This window comes from Elgaria multicarinata, chromosome 1 (genome assembly GCF_023053635.1).
Source record: "Elgaria multicarinata webbii isolate HBS135686 ecotype San Diego chromosome 1, rElgMul1.1.pri, whole genome shotgun sequence".
Taxonomy (NCBI): domain Eukaryota; kingdom Metazoa; phylum Chordata; class Lepidosauria; order Squamata; family Anguidae; genus Elgaria; species Elgaria multicarinata.
In genome coordinates, this window is record NC_086171.1 from 88,571,246 (window position 1) to 88,585,284 (window position 14,039).

Here is a 14,039-nt window from a genome sequence, read left to right on the forward strand (position 1 = left end):
TTATGCATTCATATTTTAAGTATTCTATCAAAAAATGCAAAGCATATGGGGAGAATATGTCCACAGTCACGGTTATGAGTTCATTTCAAGAAATAGTTACTTTTCTCCATTGCAATTTCCAATAAAAGATGAATCACTAGTGATGTGTTAATCGTTTTGATTTACTTCATTGTTAATTTGTTGACACATTGAGCTGTTTCTCACTTTCTATATGTAATAATTAAAAATTAAAACATATTACATTACATTCTTAAGATGATACTGTGGTCACCATAAGCCCTTTAATGCCCTATTCATTTGCTTCCATTTATACATTATGGGTAGCTGGATCACTCATCATACCATGGTAAATCAAATAATCAGGGTTGTTTTTTTGTTTTGTTTTTTGCAGAAAAGGCAGGTAGAGCACTCTTGAAAGTATACAAGCCATTCAATGGAACCTCCAGAATCACAACTGTCTGAGGGCCTCTGCCCCAATAGTATTATTTGAAATATCACTTAAATTCAGATGACCTAAAATCTTTCACCGAAAACAGCCCTGAACGGATGAAACATGGTCATCATGCCAGCTCTTATGTTAAACGGAGCTGCTTCCTGAAGGGATCTGTATGAGCTGGGTGCCTTGAGAAACATGTTGCCACATGCTTGGGAACAGGCGTCTTTGTATTTGGATAACCATTGAATGGCCACAGGTGAGAAAGACATTTTTTAGCAGTATAAAAGTAACCTTCAATTGAAGTGTTGTTTTTAAATACTAATCGACATAATCCTTTTGAGGTAGGGCAGGTTAAAAACCTCTCACGCAAATATACATGTGCAAATTCTGTGGCTATGAGATGAGATAACCTAAAAACTCTTTATGTAACGTTGCTAGTAGTGCATGAATTTTAACCACCATGCTATGCTGGAGTTTATCAGAGATGACTCTGCCCATGTAGCTCATACTCTTGATCTGATGCCCCAACTTAAGCATACAGTGGAAACCGGGCCTTCTTAGAGATGGGCGAGCTCCATGGCAGAGCAGCTGCTTGGCACTGCATGCAGAAGATCCTATTTTCATGTTGGGGAGGTACTGTAGCTAAGTGGTGGGTCAATTCCATGTGTGCAGAAGCTTCTAGGTTCAATTCTTGGCATCTGCCCTGAGAGGATCTCAGGGAGCAGAGCTGGGTATGAGCTGCTGACCATCAGCGTAGACAATACTGGACTAGACTGAATGATAGTCCGACATGGTAGTTTCCTATGTTCCAGTTCCTTGTCATCTCCAGTTTAAAAGGCCTCAGGAAAAGTTATAAGGACTAGGAAAGACATCTGCCAGAGGTATCGGAGAGTTGTTGCCGGTCAGAGTAGACAGTATTGGATTAGATGGATCAATAGTCTGACTTGAGATAAGGCAGCTTTATTTGAACACCATGACGGCGTCCCACTGTGAATTAGAACTGCTGAATTTCAGTCCATGAAGTCAAGTGACTTCTGTGGACAATAATTTTTCACAGGCTGAATTTTGGAAGTTTCAGCTTTAAAGGATATATTGAAAACAAGCACCAGATTAGGTAGTAGAAAGCCTTTTGCACATAGAATACTTCTATTTCCAAAGAGGGATTACAATGTCAAGGTTGCATTCAAATTTATTTTGCTGCAACTCAGCTTATAATTTTACCTGTACCTTGATAAACTGGTAAGTACAAAATAAAGCAACTTAAATACATATCTCTGTAGTAGTGGCCCAAATCCTGCTAATTTTAGAATTTAGTAGTAACTGTTTTGTGAACTACCAATGGAATAAATAGAAACTCTTGCAAATTTTGCAAAAAAAAACACCCACTACTAATTGCCTCGTTTTCCTGAAGGAGGATGCCATGTTTGTTAGCATTTCAACAAGTCAAATTCCTAAAAAAATAAATGTAAGGCTATTCAAGATAATGTAGCATTCAAGAAACCTAATTAAAAGCAATTACAAGTAAATTAAGGAAATGAATACTAAATCTTTATATCATCTATTTTTATTACCAAAAAGCAAGTTGAGGCAGCAACTGCATTTAATTTTTCTTTTTAAAAATCTCATCTACTGGGAATAAAAGTCAATAAATTATGATGAATCAGTGTGTCATCTAAATAATAGAACAAAGGTTTCTTTTTAAAGCAATAATCTGGTAGCATCTTACACTTTTGCAAGGGATTTTTGCACACACACAAAAAAAGAGATCTGCTTTAACATGCTACCAAATACTGCTCTTTATCTATGAAAATCCGTCTACATTGTTTTAGCTTCTCTTTTACTTCTGAGGTACAGAATGCAGCCATTTCAGGTGCAAGGCACTCAATGCTGTACAGTTATTCTCAATCCGAAATTCATTTGAGAGGAAAGCCGAAAGGTATAACCCCCTTTACTTGCTCAAAACTATCCATGCTAATCTTAATTTTTTTAATAATAAAAAAATAGCATGAAAGAGCTCATTAATCCTCTCTCTCTGCTGAATACAGGAGGCAATGATTTCATTCCACAGATGTTAAACCATATACATACCATATTTAATCACATCAAAGACCCCAAAAAAGGAAAGTTAAGTAATGCCAAACACACTGAACATATGCAAATGGAAACACACTTAATTCATCACACTGTTACCTTCAATGCTTTTGACAGCATCTAAAACTGCTTCTAATGTGTTAACAATTCAGTTTGGATGTACATGTTAAAATTAAATGGTAGACTTCTGTTTCAGCTACATAGCATTTCTTGACCACATCAGAAACTCAAAACTAGACCTAGCAATTCTTCTGCTTCCTTAACCAGGTGTTTTGCATTACAAGGGCCATCAACATTTGTTCTTATGATACATCATTAAAAGATTCCCATATTTGACACAATTAAGCACAATTAATTTTCCTCCTCTTCTTCTCCATCCTCCTCTTCATCATCTTCACCTTGGTCACCAGATTCGATATCATCTTCATCCTCAACCTTTCAGTGAGATAAAAAGCAATTTTTAATCAATCTATTAACTGATTAACTGTTGCACAGCAGATTCTTAAAATTGCTAATTATTTTTTAGTGTACGTACAACCCCATGGGTGGAAGGTGCTTTCTTAGAAGAAGCATTCCTCTTCTTCTCTCATACAGGGAGAAGAATGCCTCTTCTGAGATGGTGCCTGCCTTTATACCGCATCGAAAGCAAAGAAATAATTTTTTTTTTCATCAAACTGTGGGATTTTATTCATATGCAAATCTAATTGTTTAAATCTTATAAAATTAATTAATATTCCTTTCTTTGAGAGACAACCCTAACAATAAGCATTGCATCATGGATTCCTTTCACATGGTCTAGAACAGTGGTTCCCAAACTTTTTCAGGTAACCATTCCCTTAGTTCCACAAACTCATGCCCAGTGCCCCCTACCCTACACTATAAAAATCATGATTCAGAATAGCGGTTTTCAACGACCCACTAAGGAAGATAATAACAATAAAATTCAAAACAGTAACAATCAAATATTTATTCAAAATACAATTACTTTTTTTAGTTTATTCAATTAAATATAATTGATCAACTTGATCCATATCTTTTCAAAGACTGATAGTCATTTAGCAAGAATATTAGAGATCACATTTAGTAACTAGGGTAGAGTACCTCACTATTCTGTAAATTCTTAATGTGATGGATGAGCTTGATGAAGTGATACCAGTTTCCCAATGTTTGGTTTAAAGTCACTTAACGTGAGTCTTAAATCACCACGTTTAGTAATCTGGAGCCGATTTCTTTGCTTGGAGAGAAGTAGGCAGAGCACACTAAAACCTCATTCCACCAAAGATGATGTTGGAAATGCAACCAGGAGCTTCTGAACCACGCTCCATAGTGCAGGATAGCAATCAGAAATTTTCTTCTGTAACCAAAACTCCTGGTACGATTTCTTAAACTTTGACTTCAACTCAATGTCATTTTGTAGCTCAATTGGCCCCTTTAAATGGGAAGCACTTGCTGAGGGAGGGAGGGAAAAGAGAGCGAACACCTCTGTTTTGCAGCCGGCGTGGCGGGGCACACCAAGCAGGGGTTGTCTCTTCATTAGCGTTTTGGTGCTTTTGAAACATTTCAATTCACCGTTAAAAGGACTCTTCTTAAACGGTATTAATACATGTGTGGATTCCTCCCCTATATGGCTTGGGACCAAACTACCAAGGAATATTCAAGCTGCGATCACAGCTTGTTGTGTCATCTGAACTCGGGGACCATGCATAATCCATGGCTCACAAGTTGGGACAGAAATGTAAGAAGGAGGTAATCCCTCTGAAACGAGTAGAGCAAAATAAATTTATCTCTGTTCTGAGCACCGGAGTTTGCCTCCTCCTTTGCCTCAAGTTTGGATGACATGACAAGCTGTGGCTTCAATATTTAGGATGGCATTCACAGGTGTGGCGACTTGTCATGGTTTAAATAAGCCATAACGAGCTGTGGCAATAGTACAAACCCAGTCACAGACTGTATATACCAGAAAAGGCTTGGAAGGAAAGATCAGAAGTTTGATCTTGGACATGCTGAATTAATCTACACTTTACTTGAATTCTCTTACTAATTTTCCCATATTAAGTCTCACAGTAGTTTCATAGACACTAGAATTAAAGTAATTAAGATTTAAATTATTTCCTTCATGTTTTGAGACTTAGGAAAGTAGTTTTCCAGCATTTGAAACTTTTATATTCTTGCTTAATTTGTTCCACTTTTCAGATAGAATTATAGAATCATAGAATAGCAGAGTTGGAAGGGACCTACAAGGCCATCAAGTCCAACCCCCTGCTCAATGCAGGAATCCACCCTAAAGCATCCCTGACAGATGGTTGTCCAGCTGCCTCTTGAAGGCCTCTAGTGTGGGAGAGCCCACAACCTCTCTATGTAACGGATTCCATTGTCGTACTGCTCTAACAGTCAGGAAGTTTTTCCTGATGTCCAGCCAGAATCTGGCTTCCTTTAACTTGAGCCCATTATTCCGTGTGCTGCACTCTGGGATGATCAAGAAGAGATCCTGGCCCTCCTCTGTGTGACAACCTTTTGAGTATTTGAAGAGTGCTATCATGCCTCCCCTCAATCTTCTCTTCTCCAGGCTAAATGTAAATATTGTCAATATTTACATTTGGCCTGGAAAATACCCTGCCCAATGAAGAAATGTTTACACAGTGGTTGCAGTGATAAGATTCACAAATAGGTATGGACTAACCAATTCTAACTGTCTCTAAAATTAAGTACTGACTAAAAACCTGAGCTGTTTTCATCACTATGTAAATAAAAGTATAGCAATACTGGAATGGCACAAGTAGACATGGTATAATTGCTAAAGCCGAATTAAGCCTTATGCTTGCTTTCAATGACTATGCATCTTACCGGTTCTCCAAGTTCCTTGAGCTTATTCCTTAATGCAATTATTTTCTGATCTTGATCAGCCAGAAGAACCAGAAGGTCATCCTGTTCTTTTTTAGATTCTGCCACTTCCTGCTGCAATTTACTATTCTCATTTTGCAAAATGGCCACAGTACTATTGGATGAGTCCAGCTGCTTTTTCAGAGATACTTTTTCCTCATTGCGAGTTGCAATTTCATTCTGGCAATAAAAAAATAAAAAATATATTCATGACTATGCATAAAAGGCTGTGCATCTAGAAGTGGGTGGCATTCAACGTTCTTTCAAGGTAATAGTTATCTTGGATAACTCATACAAAAGACTTGTTTATAAAAGTTACCTAGTGAAATTAAAGCCCTGACCCTCCTTCTCTCAGTGTCCACTTTCTTTATAAGACAGAGAAACAAATTAAACATGTAAGCTGATTTGAAGTACAAAGAAGCACCAAGATGCTCTTCTGTCACCTTTCGGTTGAACAATTTTATCAATACATGAAGTTGCCTTCTATTGACTTAGATAATTTAACCCAATGTTATCTACTATGGTTCTGCAGCTGAGGTCTCTCCCAACGTTAGATACCAGAGATCCTTTTACTTTGATGTGATGGGGATTGAATTTGGGACCTTCTACAAGTACTCTACTATTGAACTATAGCTCCTGAACCAAGTTATTCTGAGACAATTTTACAATTCACAAGTGCTTTAGTGACCATGGTGGCAATTCAAGGGGAACTGTAGGGATGCACATGGTGTGTGAACCGCTTCCTCTTTACATGAACAACCCTCAAATGCTGCATTCAAGGCTTGTTTCTGTGATGTCTGAACTCAGGCACTTGGGGTTATTCATGGGTTGAACAACCCATAGCTTGTTCTTGGGTTAACCGGGGATTGTTTAATTAATGAACAACTCAATGGGTAAGATCCAATGGTGCCCTTGCACATATGGCCAGGTCCACTGGTCCTGGTGCATGTGCAGCTGTCCGTGCCACTAATGTGGCCCCTACTGCTGGCGGATGTGACACAGTGCTTCCAGGAGTAAGTCCCCAAATAAGTGAAAACAGTTGTTTCTGGAAGAGCCAGGTAGAGCCCTTTCAAGAAATAAACGTTTCCAATTGATTTGGTGATTGTGCCTGGAAGAGCTACTTGGTGGCTTCCAATGGTAGGGGCTACACACTCTCTCTCTCACACACACACACACACGCTGCACTGACCCGGACTCACACACAAGGAAACCATTAGATCCTGCCCCAAGTGCCTGAGTTTGGACGTCATGGAAACAACCCTTGAATGTGGCATTCCATTAACAAGGGTTGTTAATGGACACCAGAAGCAGCTCGCACACGGCTCACGTCCCTGTAATACGTGGGTTAATTAATCCACGAATTCCTGCTGAAACCTGCTGTGACGTCCAAACAAGTCACTAAAGCACTTGTTGTGAATTGTAAAATCGTCCCAAGATGCTTGATTCATATCATTAATCCTTGACAGGTCTTGAATATCGAATACCCAGTTGTTATTATACAGTTTATTTTTTAAAATTTTGACAAATGACTCCAGATGCATGGTGGAACTGATATTTTTGAACAGGGCAGAAAGGTGGAAGGATAGCAATCAGCATGCATTACAAATCAAGCATTTCCTTGATTCCCCTCTTGGGACATGCCAGAATCTTTACACATCACTATGCATTTTATGGGGCTAAGAGCTTTAGGCTAAGAGTGGATTTACAAGTGCACAAAAAGGACTATGAGGCCACAGATTTTAAAAGCAGCTTTCCTGCCTAGCCTTATGGGGAATTAGACTTCACATGTAAGGCCTACTGAAAACTCCTTGTCAAGATCTGATCGCAAGTTGTAAGAGGAAATTCTTTCGAGCAATTTGTATAAAACAAGTTGTCATTCGTCACCCAAATTGACAGCTGATTAAAAACTGACTTATAATATTCTTTTTGGAACTTTCATTTGGCCCCAAGGTTACTCTATCAGCCACCACGTTCTTCTAGAAAAGCAGAAAAATATGGTTTCTAATTATGAATGATAAAGTTTTCTAAGTTGAAAGTCAAGCAAGAATAAGGCCATCAGCAGAGCAAAACAAAACTTAACTGAATCTTTAAACTAAAGATGCAGTATGTTTTATTAGGACGCAACCTTTAATTCTTTAGTCTCCTGCATGAGTGTTGAGAGCCTTCCTTCCAAATCCGCTGTTTTTGCTACCATAATAGTGCCATTGTCTCCTGACATAGCAACTGGAGTTAGACTCTGCAAAACAAAGAGCACTGAACAAGACTAATAGTGGACAAGACATATTTTCAGACTAAAATTAGTTATTTTTTTGGGGTATGGCAAAGTACAGTTAATGCAACAGAAATAGAGAATAATCTGTGCAGATATTGCCCCAAACAGATACACTGGCATACAAACGGGCCATGGGTACTTATGGATGGTACTGGACAGCTGAAAGAGAAAAGAGCCCATAGGAATGATTCACGGACAAAATGGTATAGTGAAAGCCTTACAATATTACCAGTTTCTGAAGCAGTTCTTGCTTTTCAGTCTGAAGTTTAACAATGTCTGTGGACTGTGACTGGATTTGGGTCCTCAAGGTTTCAACGTGCTGTGAGGGGAAAAAACAAATTCAGCTACCAAACCATCCATATTGTTTGCAAACATAACCATGACTTGGAACTACTGGGAGAGATTGTCTGAGGTTTTGGAGTGTATTGTTATCAATATGCAGATGACATGCAGCTCTGTTTCTCATTTTCATCAGTTATTAGGAAAGCTGCTGATACCCTGAACCAGTACCTTGCAAGTAGTAAGGGGCTGGATGAGGGTTAATAAACTGAGGCTTAATCCAGACAAGATTCCTAGTCAGAAGAGAGATCAAGTCTAGAATACGTACTTAGCCTGTTTTTGGATGAGGTTATACTCCCCATGAAAAATTAGATTCACAGTTTGGAATACTCCTGGATCCAACTTTGTATCGGGACACAAGATAGCAACTGTGGTCAGATATGCTTTTGCCCACCTTATGCTGGTGCACCAGCTATGCCTCTTCCTCAAAAGATCAGACTGGGCACAGTAATATGTCCCTTAGTTAAATCCAGGTTACATTATTGCAGTGCACTCTTGATGAAGCTACCTTTGAAGAAACTTCAGATACTTCCGTTGGACCAGAAAGCGGCAGCAAGAATGTTAGTAGACATGGGATCATACCCATCTATTTCCTACATTCCCCTCTATTTCTATGTTCTTTAGTCTTTTAGCTCTGCTGTTTTAAAACTGTCACTAAATTTTAGATCTCTGCATTGCTGCTAGGTTTTATTGTGGTTTGTACTTTTATACTGTAGATTTACACTTTTAAATTTTATATTGTATTGTAAGATGTATTTTGTGTTTTTAATTGTGAACCACCCAGAAAGCTTCGGCTATTGGTCAGTATAGAAATGTGATAGATAGATAGATAGATAGATAGATAGATAGATAGATAGATAGATAGATATTCAGGCTTCAGTGCCATTTCTTATGTTTTTTTCTTTTTTCTTTTTAAATTAACATAATTAACATAAGTGTGCTCCCTCCTTAAGGAATAATATCTTATTCATATTTCCAAAATCTCATTACTTCCTCTGGAGGTGTTTTCCCTCTCCCCTTTAGTTATACAAATTCTATAAACTGTTTGCATATTCCTTCAAAATCATTCATTTTTATCATTCCTCTTCTAACTTTCATGTTACATGTTAATTTATCATTAATAGCAATATCCCATATTTCTTTATACCAATCTTCTATATGATAATCCCCTTGAACCTTCCAGTTCCTAGATATCATTAGTCTTGCTGCTGTTAACAAATTCGTTATCAATTCTTTTGTCTCTTGATTACAATTCAGTTCTCCATAAATTGATAATAATGCCACAGTAGGTGTCTCTTCAATCTCCATTCCTAAAATTTCTTTTATTTCTTTAAACATCATTTTCCATAAATTTTGTACATATTCACATTCCCACCACATATGTAAATATGTTCCTTTCTCTTGACAACCTCTCCAACATATTGCTGAATTCATCTTATTTATTTTATTTAATTTCACAGGGGTTAGGTACCACCTGCCATTTCTTATGTAAGGAGGTATCAACCCCAAAGTTTGTAGAAGTGCAAAAAACCCTTAGCATTTGAGGCTCATGCCAAAGCCACAGTAAATGTTAGATCAGTTCAGTTATTTTAACCAGGGGAAGCTGTGTCTGTGTTTATGTGAATATAGAGTGAATTGTTCTGCTGAAGGCACAGCAGGAGATCTCAATAAACCCTGTCATTGCAGACTAGACCAGACAGGATTAGGTATGTTGGAGGAATCCATATTGGGAGTGGAGCTGGCTGAGGTTTCATCAGCTTGGCTCTCTGGACTTCACCTTGTTTCTGGCCTGTCTTGATTTGCATCAAGTTGGGCTGGCTCGTGGTTTTTCCTTTTTTCCCCTTCTTTTTATTTGCTTAAATAGAAATGTATGCAATTGCAGCCACAATATGCGTAATTTACACAAATTATAGCCGTAATTTGCGCAAATTGCAGCCAATTTTTGCATGAATTACACAAATTGCAGCTGCAATTTGCACACATTTCTACTTATGCAAATAAAAAAAAAAAACCAGAAAAAGTTCCCAGATTTTGGGGGAAAATACCTGTGGCTGAGCTTGGTTGGGTGTTCAGTGGGCATCGGTCAACCCCCAAAGGGGCGAATTTCACAGCGATGGACATCCCTAGACAGGATCTGAATCTGTGGCAGGGGGCATTCCTTTCATCAGAAGGGTCAAGATTCACATGGCCTTGGCTTGTGAGCAACCTTGTGATACTTTCTCCACTGATTAAGATGATTTGTCCCCAGTTTCAAGCAGGATGCATCTTGACCAATTATTCGAGACAAGCAACAGTAATGTCCTACCTTATGTAGTTCACTATCAGCCTCAGGTCCACTTGCTTTATTTGTTTGCGAAGACTGCTCTATTGTTTCTCCTGCTACTGGTGAAAGTTTCTGCAAATACCAGATATTAAAAAAAATCTTTAAAAAGCACAAGCATTTTTAAAGAACATCAGACTCCCTGAAAAGACTCAGATTTCATTAAAAAGAACAGCAGCAGTTTTCTAGCTCTAGAAAACTCCACTAGCCATCCTTTGTTAAAGGTTAATCCTAGATGGCAGGACCTTTCCCCTGCTATCAGGAACATATATCCTACAATGGGATTTAGGCACAAGAGAAGAAATCCTTTCCTGATCACTGTTCTATATTAGACAAGAATAGACTGGAGGTTTCAAATCAGATGCTAACAGGGACAGTTTGCACTACTCACCAAGATTTCAATCAAAGAATCCTTTTCCCTCAGCTGTTCCTGTAATAGTTCAAGCTTGTGCTTCCATTCTTCTATCTCCTCATGCAATTTGCTGACTTCCTCTGGCTGAACACCATTCATTTGAGCGACATCGCTGTGAGAACTATGATGCTGATTGTCTTTTCCTATTAATCAGATTCAGAAATGGCTTATTTGCAGTGTTCTGGACATAATTTTCAACAATTCTTACCCCAAACTCATTTCAAATCTATCTTTCCTGAAGAATATTAGAAGATATTTATTTAACCATCTTACTGTAGTGTGGAGTGGGCATTAGCAAAAGGTAGATCACGGGTCAATTTCTCATCGGTCATCTAATGCCTGTTGACTAGTGAGGTTCTTAAAAATTCTGGATTAGCTGGACCTTGGTCTGATACTTTTTAGGGACTTCTGTTCTTAAGCAAGAGTGCATACTAAGAATCAGTTATTTATTGACATAATTCATATCCCACACATTCACTTAAGGCACAATCCTATGGGTGGTGCCCTCACATGTATCAATTGCCCTGCCAAGCTGAAGCACGCAGGCTAGGAGGTAGCAGTGGAGGTGATCTTCACCTCCCTGTTCTTCAATGGTTGCATTTTTCGCTAAATGGGCTTTTTTTTTTTGCCAGTCTAGCAATGGTGCTTCATAGGGAGAGGGAAGGGGGCTGGTAGAGGCTCAGGATATCTCATATTCTAACCTCTCTAGGCTCCTTCCCTCCCCACTGATCGGAACACCTTCTTTTCCTTCTCTAAGGTTCAGTTTCCGACCTCAGAGGCCAGCTTGCGTGGTCTTTTCTGTGCTGGCTGTGAGAGGGTGTGTGTGTGTGTGTCAGATCTCCATCTCCCCCTTCTAAGGTCGGAACACTGTCTCTGATCTCAATTGTGTGGGGGTGGTGGAATCCCCACTATCCTATGGCCCCTCAGCCAATATCTAGGGGCTATAGGATTGCTACCTGAAGAATATCACCAGTATAGTATTAAGCCTAAGATCTTGAACATGCACTCTTGTTTTGTAAAATTTAACACATACACTGGTGGACTATGAGAATTCTAATTAAAAACAACAACAACAACAACATCAACAACAAGTTAGCAGACCTCCCAAGACAGATGACAGTGCAGTGCTTGCTTACAGATTTCAACAACGTTTTAGAACCAACAGTTTCTTCCTCAGATCTATATGTATAATTTTTGTGAGGTAAAGCTAGATGAATCTCTCATCATTTTGTGTGTGTCACATTTTTCTTTTGGTCAGAGGTCACCAGTGTAGAAGCAAATCTTCAGAGTTTGAAATTCATGTTTTTTAGCAAATCAGACTCCTTCCTTATTCATCTCCGTCTGTTTAGCTGATTAGGGATAATTGAGGAGGGAGCAGGAGACAAATGACACAAACACAAAGGATAGACATGTACAAACCTCTTCTTAGCTTCCGAGACAAATATGGAAGGATAGCATTAGGGCTCAGAACCATAGCGGAGAAAAGTTTGTGCTTTCTTGACGTAATAGCTAGCTAGCTACTACTTCAAGAAAGTACAAACTTTTCTCAGGAGAACATCCCCTTCCTCTCCAAAGGAAGAGCAACCCTTCTGTTCTATGCTTGAAATTTTAAGAGTAACAGGTAGCAATGAAATTCTGCTGGGCTGTTTTTAACCATTACAGCTCTGCCGACGAAGACCAGATCAGACAAAATCGATGAACAGCTGTTCAGTGGGTATCCGTTGTGAATCTACAACAGTAGTTGCAGAATGAACATGACTTGAGCACACACTCATGACCCCAGTCCTAGGGGTGGGATGGGATTCCAAAAGCAAGGGCAGGGTTCCAATGAGGTTCAATAAGCCTCCTCCTACAACCCATTCTTTCTGTTCTTCTCCACAATGCCTGTTCATCCGCTGCCTCAACCTAAAACCTGCTCCTCCTCTGTCCTTTATCAGGCTCCTACAATCCCAGGCTGTCACCTTTCTACAAATTCAGCCTTGACAGTCCAGACTTCTAGCTACCTCTTCTAAGTAACTGCTCTGCTCCCTCCATCGCCATCTCCCTTCTTGTTCCAGTTTCTTGATCCCCTAAGGACACTGCCTTGAATCACCAACGACACCAGGACTTCCCACATCCAATTACAATGCCCTCAATGAAACACTTGGATTGGTTCCATGGGCCTATAAATCACATACGTGAGTAACATGCCATATGTCTGTGGCCAATGAATCTTCAAGCAAGTTGCAAAAAGTTGCATGGGATGCAAATCTGCAGCACCTGAATTCAACAGCAATTACAGAAGACACCGCCAGCAGTAGTACCTAGCTGAACTTTGAGGAGATTATATTGGTCCTTGTGCTGCTGGATCTGTGACACTTGCTGTGTGACTGCTGTCTGCAACTGCTCATTGTGAACTTTTAAAGTTTCAACTTGTTTCTTCAATTCTTCAAGATCTTGATCCTTTAAAATAATAATAAAAAATAATCTAGTTCATGTAAGTTTACATTAGTTCCTTAATAAGGAACTATGTAGTTATCATATTTATTTTGCTTATTTATTTTGCTTAAATTTATTCTGTACTTAATAAAGCACAGAAATTAAACAACCGTAGACATTTTACCCTAAATATCCCTAGGTTATTTTCCCACCAAATATCACGTTCCCAAAGGTGCAATTTTCAGCATGTAACTATTATTACAAATAGCAGGCGCACCATGTAGGGGGTTGGAGAGCTGCAATTTACCTGTACTCTAATGACGTCTTTATAGTGCGTCACTATGCTGTCATGTTGCTCTAATGTTTTTTTCACTTCCTCTTCCTTTTTATCTTCTTCACTAGACTTATAAACTGCCTTTATTAGAACACCTGTGGAAAAAAATGTTCATTTTGTGAGACAATGTAAGCCAATTTTGTAGCATTCCAGTTATCTTATGGCTTCTGTCTTGACGATAGCCTCCCAAGAAACAAGGAGACGTGGTTTTTAGTAAGGAAAAAAATGTGATTCCTGCCCTGCATAGCCAAGTACTTCAGCATCTAAAATAAGCAAATATCCCTAATGCTTCCAGTAATATTAAATTTCAAACATTCAGGATCTGTATTACTACATGAAGAAAAAATAAAATCACTGTTGACTGATTACCTCCAATACCTTAGGAAAGGACAGTGAAATAGATGAAGACATTTTATTCATATTTATTTAATTTATTACACTTATATACCGCCCCCATAGCCAGGGCTCTCTGGGCGGTTTACAGGAATTCTAAAATTAAGATAAAAACGAGTATACAAAATTTAAAATTCTAAAACA

General features: G+C 38.7%; 1 protein-coding gene across 4 annotated transcripts in view; it reads right to left on the bottom strand.

Annotated features, from left to right (window-relative positions):
* USO1 (USO1 vesicle transport factor) overlaps positions 1 to 14,039 on the bottom strand; it is a 306,934-nt gene that overhangs the window by 244,754 nt on the left and 48,141 nt on the right. For 2 of the 4 annotated variants that reach the window (XM_063131573.1, XM_063131557.1), the window contains 8 exons: positions 13,476 to 13,597; positions 13,054 to 13,192; positions 10,730 to 10,893; positions 10,324 to 10,413; positions 7,909 to 7,998; positions 7,533 to 7,643; positions 5,372 to 5,587; positions 1,608 to 2,962 (listed from right to left, as the gene is read on the bottom strand). In XM_063131573.1, coding sequence (XP_062987643.1) covers positions 2,879 to 2,962; positions 5,372 to 5,587; positions 7,533 to 7,643; positions 7,909 to 7,998; positions 10,324 to 10,413; positions 10,730 to 10,893; positions 13,054 to 13,192; positions 13,476 to 13,597 — 1,016 coding nt within the window. In that variant the 3' untranslated portion in view covers positions 1,608 to 2,878. Of the gene's footprint in view, positions 1 to 1,607; positions 2,963 to 5,371; positions 5,588 to 7,532; positions 7,644 to 7,908; positions 7,999 to 10,323; positions 10,414 to 10,729; positions 10,894 to 13,053; positions 13,193 to 13,475; positions 13,598 to 14,039 lie in introns of those variants that run through there. The other 2 variants (XM_063131566.1, XM_063131582.1) reach the window with 2 other exon arrangements.